This window comes from Perca fluviatilis, chromosome 4 (assembly GCF_010015445.1).
Source record: "Perca fluviatilis chromosome 4, GENO_Pfluv_1.0, whole genome shotgun sequence".
NCBI classification, from domain to species: domain Eukaryota; kingdom Metazoa; phylum Chordata; class Actinopteri; order Perciformes; family Percidae; genus Perca; species Perca fluviatilis.
This window is the reverse complement of record NC_053115.1, coordinates 8,168,999-8,177,488: the sequence shown is the minus strand read 5'-3', so window position 1 is coordinate 8,177,488 and position 8,490 is coordinate 8,168,999. Positions and strand designations below refer to the sequence as shown.

Sequence of the window (8,490 nt, the reverse complement as noted above, 5' to 3'; positions counted from 1 at the left end):
AGGTTACCTCCCCTTTCTCTGCTTTGCCCGCCCAGAGAATTTGGCCCACCCATGAGAGAGAGAGAGACATCATGGCTTTCAAACAAGCAAAGTGGCAGTTGGTCAAGGCCACACCCCCACCCTGCACCTTGCCCCCCCTCTCTCCTCCTCAATAGCTACAGACACAGAAATGGCACATCCTAAGGAAAGCTCATTGTGGGACTGGCTCTAGTGGCTGTAATTCTGCACCAAGGCTGAATTTCAGGAAAGAGACTTCAGATACACTATTAGGGGACCACTAAGGTCTATATAAAAGAGACTTCAGATACAGTATTAGGGGACCACTAAGGTCTATATAAAAGAGACTACAGATAAAGTATTAGGGGACCACTAAGGTCTATATAAAAGCATCCAAAGAGCACCATGTCATTGGACCTTTAATAATGTTTGTTAGAGTGGCATTCAACACACATTTGGCTAGTTATTTGATGTTTTTGTGAGTTATTAATGGGTTTTGGAGATTTATGTGAAAACAATATGCAAATAACTTAACACATTTATTTAACAGTGAGATAACTTTTTCACAAAGTAAAGACCCAATCTGTGTGTACAGCACCTTATCTGCCCTAACTGTGACATCATAGTTGAGTCCACATGGTCTGCATTTTCATTTTGTACAATTTAATTGTTCGTCAAAATGTGGGCCATGTATACTCAGGAGGAAACCATGTTTTGGTGCTGACATTTAGCACTGTACACCAATCACAGATTGTGCTTTTAAAGTACTTGAACGGCACAAGCATCTCCACTCTTGACAATGGAACAGGCATTTAAAAAAAGAGCTTCAGTACAAAAGCAAAGCAGTTATATACTGTAACAACCAGGCAAATAAAGGCATTCACACTGACATTTACCAAGAAGCTGAGAGCTTCCAACAGTAGAATATTACAACACAGCCCACACACAAACTCACCGATTATCACTATCACCTTGAATATAAAATAGAGGTAGAAGCGTAAAACATAATCCTACTGATGCAATCAAAAGTGGTGTTGACTGTCAATGTGAAAGGTCACTCTCAATCATTTAAAAAAAAAAAGGTTTCTGGCATTAAGGATATACAGTAATTTGGAATGAAACCTATCGTTTTATAATCGTAAAGAAGTCTTACATAATGTAAGACAGGAAAGATATAACTAGAAACGATATGATCATCAGCAGTAAAGGACCTGAGGGAGTATTTTTCTGTGCTTTTCAAGGAACGTGGGCCGATTTTGTCAGAACTGCTTGAAAAAATGTGAACTCTCGCTTTAAAACTTCCCCAGATCTTCCTCAGATTCACTGTCGCAGAAGCAGCTCCCTGTGGCAACATATATGTACACTTTGGTTCTCCAATTTCACACAAGTAAGATCTGAATTCTGTGTTATCATAGACTTTGATCAGGCTCACAGCAAATGTAATGTTTAACTCAACTCACATAGTCAGTGTTTGATCCCTGACTTACCTTGACAAATATGCTAATTTAAGTTTACCTCTGGGGGAATCCTGAGAGTTCGTCCTATCTATCCTCTTTCACTCCTTAGATACAATTGAAAAAACGACAGTCAAGCACAGAAATATAATTCAGGAGGTAGAAAGACAGCAGATATAGGCTGACAATAGCAGAGCTTAAAAGAGATTGACATGCTCCCTGTCCTTTAAACAGCAAGCCTCCCCACACTACATGCAGTTACTCCTTGGACCTCTCAACTAAGGGGCCGAATAGTGTCTCCTGCGGACTGCCTCTGCCTCCTTCTTCTGCCCCCATGCTTGCCGCTCTGGCCCTAGGGGAATCTGGGGTTGTGGTGCCTCTAAAGACTCACACCCTCCCTCTGACTTACTGGGTGAGGTTTTTGGCTCCAGGGTGGCCGACGCTGGAGGCTGGGGGGCTGAGATAGGGGTGAGAGCCAGGCAGACGTCCCCAACACTGAGCTGGCGGCAATGCAGGCCACAGAGACGGGCAGTCCTCTGAGGGCTGCAGGAGGACCAGCCTCTCCCACGCACAAAGAAGGGGTACTCCACATAGACGTCCACCAACTCCTGGAGGAGGATGATACATATGTACAGGAAGATTAGACACCAAAATGCAGCATACGTAGTGTTCACTAGGGGGTGCTACTGTTCCAGTTTGAAGAACCTTTAAAAAAGACGAAGTATTTATCTGAAGCATGCAATACATTCAGTAGAGACCTTTGATGAAAGCAGGCTTGTAATGATGAGCTATTTGCACAGTTAACACCATTATCCCTGACCTATAACTGAATGGTTGATGTCATTTTACCACATGCCAAACCCAAAGATAGGTTAAGGTCCTGCCATAATGATTAAATATAGCTATTTTGGAAATTTTATTTGAAATTTTGACCCTATGAGTCAAGTGGCTTTGATGTTATTATAAAACATGTCAAATTACCTGTATGATACAAGCTTTGTTTGTAGAAAAATGAAACAATCCCAGCGAAATCTGAGAGGTGGAATGCATTACTGTCTGTCACAGTTTTTTCTTTTTTTAAATACTAGGATTGTTGGCATCAGCACTTTCATTTCTACCAAAGACATTCAACTTTGACATGATCACATAATATAGTTTCAGTTTTTACAAAGGCTGCTTTATTTCCCAAAGCAGCTGGCTGGGTACTGTAGATTTTAGCAAACGTTACTGAAACCAAACTAGGTGGTGCAGTTGGGGACTATTTTCAGCAGTGGATTAATACAAATTTTGTGTGCTAGTATTTTATGGCACCAGGACATTGTATGTGGGAGTGTCCATTTTCATTGTCGTTTAGTTCAACGGTGTGGCTAATTTATCTATTTTAATAGTTTTTGGACAATAGAGCTCTATGGCTCAGAGGAATAAGATACATCAAGCTTTGGCTAAACAGACAATACTTGTTAGTAAGATTCTTTGTTGGTTTTGGTATTTTAATTAAAAACATTTTTTTTTACAATAGATAAATGTCATCACAGCCTTATTCTTTAACATGTAATAGTAAAGACTAAAGGCATTTTCTAAAGGAAGAATTTGAGAGGATTTAAGAATTTGTAGAATGTATCTTAACCCCATTTAAACAGTAGTATTTAAAGTGCCCATATTATGAAAAAAACACTTTTTCTGGTATTTGGGGTGTTATTTTGTGTCTCTGGTGCTTCCACACGCATACAAACTTTGCAAAAAAAACCATCCATGCTGTTTTGAGTGAGATACGGTTTCTGAATGTGTCCTGCCTTCAGTCTGCACGGCTTTCTACGTCACTAGCCGAAACGAGGGGCCTAGGGGGCTAACCGTTAGCATGCTAGCTCGTTCGAATTCACCCTAATATACAAAATAAATTGTATAGAACTACTTACATGTCCCTGTTCTGCAGGTATTCCACACAAAGTTGGAAGTGCGCCCTCGTTTAGAAGAAGTCTCCCAGCTAATCCTGCCTCGTACAGGCCGAAGTTGGAGAAACAGCTAGCTAGCTCATGTAATCCTTACCTAGCTACTACGCATGTGCGACTGACAACAAAGATATTACAGAAGTTGAGATGTCTCACTCTGTAGCTAAAACAGAGACCTGACACAGGGTGAAAAGAGGAGCTGCAGCAATGTGCAGTACAACAAAAATATGGTGTTATGGGAGATTGTACCACATCTCCCATATTACCTGAATGCAACGTTTGGTCGATATAATGCGTAAGAAAAAAAATGCCAGCTACATGTGAAGGGTCTGTTGTGAATGGTGAATACTACAATGTGATTTTCCTTCACCTGGGACGGCTGGTCGTGAAGCAGGATAAGGAGCCGCGAAATGGTGGCGGAGGAGGCCGAAGGAGAGATGCTTTGCACCGTGCAGCAGCTCAGGCGCAGGTCTGGACAGGCCAGTGATCCCAGCAGGAAGTCTTCCGTCTGCAGGTGTTCCACCCTCCTCAGCCGCCCGTCTCTGAGCTCGATCAGAGAGCCTGCCACAAAGTGAGGGAGCAGCCAGGGAAAGTGGTTAGGAGAGGAAGAGGAGGAAGAAGCCTGCTCAGAAGAGGGCAGAGCAGGAGATCTGGATGCGTCCTCCTTCATGGAGGTGTATGTGTTGCTTGAGTTGTCGTCAGGGGAAACTCTTATGAAGGAATGTCCAGAAGTGGGATGTTTGACACCCTTTGCTGATTTGTGCAACGCATCATATTGCATTTTAAGGTCCTCATGCGAAGAGTGAGGTAGGCATGTGCTCAAAGATGGAGGACTTGCTTTTTCAACCCTGGGGAAATGCTCAGCTTTTATGTCTCTTCTCTTCACATATGGTCCTTTATTCCTCACATTGCTCTGCCTCTCTGTGTTTAAACTCTTGTCCCTTAATGTCTTGAGCTGCTCCCAGCCATACCCTCCACCCACCCTTTGGAAACCTTCAGTGACCAAGGAGACTGGGCTGAATCTGGAGGGATGGTGTGGATGGCCCAGGTGGAGTGCGGGTGTGTCGGACGAGTGGCCGTGGTGCTGATAGTAGTGAGAAAAAGCCCATGCAGGGTGCAGGGGGTTGAACTCTCGCCACTCTGCCAGGCCATGATGATCCCTGAACGCAGAGAGGTTGTGAGGTTTGGACCTGGCGGATGAGTGAGTCTGCATCCAGGGCTGGTACAGTGCAGGAACCCGTCTCGGTACGGGCTGGAAAGGGCCTGTGTGCTTTGTTTTAAACTCACTGTGGCTCTTGTAAGGGTAGGGTGCCTTGAATGTTGCAGCATCACAGTGCTGCTGCTGCTGCTGCTGCTGTGGTGAGCTCGGTCTTTGGTCCCTCTTTTTGAGTGGGAGTCTGTCCCTGTCTGGGACTAGAGCTGGGTTTGGTGTGAAGCTCATTGGCTCACGCTGCCTGTCACTCACACTGGCACTGCATGCCCCCCTGCAGAAGTTGAGGAGGTGTTGTGGTCATGTGACACAGACTACAGTCTTCTGGCAAGCGCTGCGGAGAGTTAGGTCCAAGGTCGTCACGATCTATGAAGTAGAAGAAACAAATATCGGTGCACTTAATATCCTTGCAAACAAGGCGTCAAGCGAGAAAATCAATTGAGTTTCTGTTTAGACTCTCTCTTTCTCTGTCTGTCACTTTCTCTCTCTTGATAAATGACATAACTTTCTCCACGCCAACCACCAACTGCCACACTGAAGGGGTTTAGTTTGATGGACAAGTCCTTTGTGAAAAAAAAAAAAAGTTACTATGGTTACAAAGTACTGTACTGCACAGTGTGGCTGTGAAGGAATGGACATAATTTGACACAACAATGCAAAGTTTGGGGGGTAATTAGAGGTTAGCTTTGATCACGACATTAATGATATAATTTAATCCAGTTTTCATGGTGACATTTTCCAATAGAAACAAAGGGAAGTGTGTGTATTCAGTGACTGAATAGGTCCAGAATGTTAAACCCTGCATCTTTCTTGTGGGACTGAAGTGCTCTCCAACACCTTAAGCTATAGAAACCCCATCATCCTCCTTACATGCATGCACAATAGTGAATCAGTTCGTAAAGGGGGGCTAATATAAGCACCTTGTGGCTACACACACGTGCACGCACGCACACACACACACGCACACAGGCATGCACAAACAGTTTCTGCCCTATCCAATGACTGCAGACACATTACAGTATTTATACAAAGTGATGCAGAGAAGTAAAGAGCAGTGCAGGAGTTTTACAGCCTGTCAATGCAAAGCTCATCTCAATGCCCTGTATTATGTCATCATCATAGCTGAGCACCACCGCTGAATGGACCTCTTTCACTCTGCCCGAAAGGCATGTCTATGATATGTGCTGTTTTTTATCGTGTGTGTGTGTGTGGGATCAGACAACACCCTCACACTGTCATTCCTGTGCCAGCACTCAGCATTATACCATGACACATATATAGATAAGTATTTGTCAGCTAAGTGCCTGCAGTAAAAATGTAAATTCATTCAAAAAGCATCGAGGTTCGAGGGCTGCTTACTCACAGTAAACTGACACACAGGTATGATTAGATCATAACGCAAACAGGCCATCACTGTAGTGTTATCCAGGCAGAATAACCTTATAGGGTGATCAGTTTGCCACAGTTCAAAAATGAAATGTATACACAGCAGTCTTTGATGTGTTTTTTTTGGTGCCATCGTGATAACAATAATCTGCAATGAGGACAGGATCATTTGCATATCAGTAGTGACTAGGTCAGCTTGATGTTTCTATCTATGGAGCTGTAGCGCAACACAACAAAATGTAACCTCTGGTTCTGAATCCCACAGACCACAAAGAGTTCCTCAAACACGCATTCAGAGTCAAACCAATGCTTATATTGGTTGGCTCTCTCGGTAGACTTAAAGACAAGAACATACTACATACATCTAGACAAACTGGTTTTAAGAGAAGCTTCATGTTTGGAGATTTACTTACTCGTTCCTCCATCCATCCATCCATCCGTCCCTCTGTTTGACCCATCGTCACAAAGCGTGTCCATCCATGTTCACAGACGCTCCACATGCACCTGTGTGAGCAGAATGATCAGACGCATCCAGACAAGCTCAACAGACTGTCTATCAGACACGCTCTCCTCCCTTTCTCTTCTCCTCTCTCTCTCTCTCTTCCCTCCTACTTGCTCTTACATTTTTACACTCCCACTCTACTCAGTCAGTCCTGTTAACCTTTCTCAGACAAATTTTATGTCTCTCCCTCTCCCTCTCTTACTTTCTTTCTCTTTCTCTCTCTCTCTCTCGCAATCTCTCACATCTGAACTTGTCCACCCTGTGCTTGCTGCAGAGTAGCACTCGCTGCCTCTCTTCCTTTTGTAATCACACTCCTCTTCTTCCTCTCTTCATATTCCACACACTCTCTCCTTTGCTCCGTAGCTCTCTGTTGTTGGGTGTATAATTAGACATGAGACTGCTGTGCAACTCCTCAGCTGATGGTAGGCGTATAAATGCCTGATGGCTTTGGCGCTTTGCCTGGTGTAGTGAGGGTGGGAAACCGTTGCTTTAGACTACAGCGTGGACACACACAAGGAAAGAAAAAGGGCGATTGCAGGAAAGAAATCTTGCTATCACATCTGGCACATTTGATAGCATGTAGCCCTCACTGATAATTTCTCACCTCAGTGGGAAGACTAATAATGTTTCATTCTGAATGAGCGAGAGACGCCAAACCGATGACTGCTTTATAAATGGCCAGTAATTGCTTTCAAGCAGTGTTCAAAGGTCAACCTTAAGAACTAAAGCCAACCCACTGCAGAAAAAGAAGGCCTTTTATGGATGTGCAGACAACATAAACCAATGACCCCCTCACCCACGCCCTGATGCCTGCTTGCTTTCTATACATGTTTCGTCTCTTTCTTCTTGCTTGCGTTCCTTTTATCTCATTTTAAAACACAAGAAAAAGAGGACTTGGCTTTTGCTTGACGGCTGCTTTAAGCAGCCCAATTCTCAGCTATTGATTTTGCACGGCCTCAGCAGGTGAACCCCCAGTCATGAGAATGCCCACACGTAATCTACTTTGAGGTGGAGAGGATTTCTCACTTTGAGTCACATCATGCTTTCTCTGCCCACTCTCTCTCTCTCTCTTTCTGTTTTCTCTCTGTCTTTTTTGTCCTCAGATGTACACACACACACACACACACACACACACACACACACACACACACACAAAAAAACAAAAAAAAAACAAACAAAAAAAAAAAAAAAAAAAAAAAAAAAAAAACACACACACACAAACACCGCCACACACACACTACACGCACAAACACACACACAGACAGACACACACACTCACACACACTGGAGAAAATTCGCAGCATATTTAGGCTAAACTACCACAACCACTGACATTTGCAAAGAGTGTGTGTTTATTGATAGAAATCACCAGTCACTCCCACCACTTCCCAACTGCTACATTACAGTCTGTATTTGAAGTTTCACTTTTCAGCCTGGCACAGTGTGAGTTTCAGTAGTGAAAGTTTCCGTGCTTAGGCACATAAGCATATAAAGGTGTGTTAATAATGTGTTACCTTATGTGAGGAACTATGGACCATGGTATTTGTATGAGTAGTAAGTATTATATAAGTATAAGTATAAGTATTATATAAATAAAGAAATAATTCATTCTTAAGAAGAAATTATCAAATCTATAGCGGATGATAAACAAGTTAGCGCACTTTGTGCTGATTCTTACACACAGATTCTTGTAATGACTCACAACAGCAGCTTTTCCTGCTTGCAGCTGAGGCAAGGCACTAATATTAAAAAGCTTATCTCAAATGCAGATGCAGTGTTTTGGAAAAAAAAAAAAAAAGAGGCAATGATGTAATGATGCTTTGTAAAGCCTCTGCATGCAAACATTGTGTAATCAGCAAGTCAAGCTTAGAAGAACTGGAAATGTCATCTGTTGTCCACTAGATGGTGTCGAGGACACACCGACTGTCAGATATTATGCTGTGGTCTGACAGTACATTTTCATACAATGTGAATATAACCTATTTTTTTTCT

General features: G+C 43.0%; 1 protein-coding gene across 1 annotated transcript; it reads right to left on the bottom strand.

Annotated features, from left to right (window-relative positions):
- Positions 1–440: 440 nt before the first annotated feature.
- On the bottom strand, positions 441–6,807 carry LOC120556871. Its single transcript, XM_039796679.1, has 3 exons — positions 6,410–6,807; positions 3,771–4,976; positions 441–2,059 (listed from the first exon to the last, which is right to left on the bottom strand). The coding sequence occupies exons 2-3, from the start codon at positions 4,839–4,841 to the stop codon at positions 1,730–1,732; spliced, it is 1,401 nt and encodes a 466-aa protein (XP_039652613.1). The 5' UTR covers positions 4,842–4,976; positions 6,410–6,807; the 3' UTR covers positions 441–1,729.
- Between the last annotated feature and the right edge of the window lie 1,683 nt (positions 6,808–8,490).

Excerpts from the sequence above, each read along its gene's own strand:
- LOC120556871 (XM_039796679.1), bottom strand. The coding sequence starts at position 4,841 with ATGAGCTTCACACCAAACCCAGCTCTAGTCCCAGACAGGGACAGACTC. Across the intron at positions 2,060-3,770 it reads TTCACGACCAGCCGTCCCAG|GAGTTGGTGGACGTCTATGT; the intron begins GTGAAGGAAAAT and ends ATCCTCCTCCAG.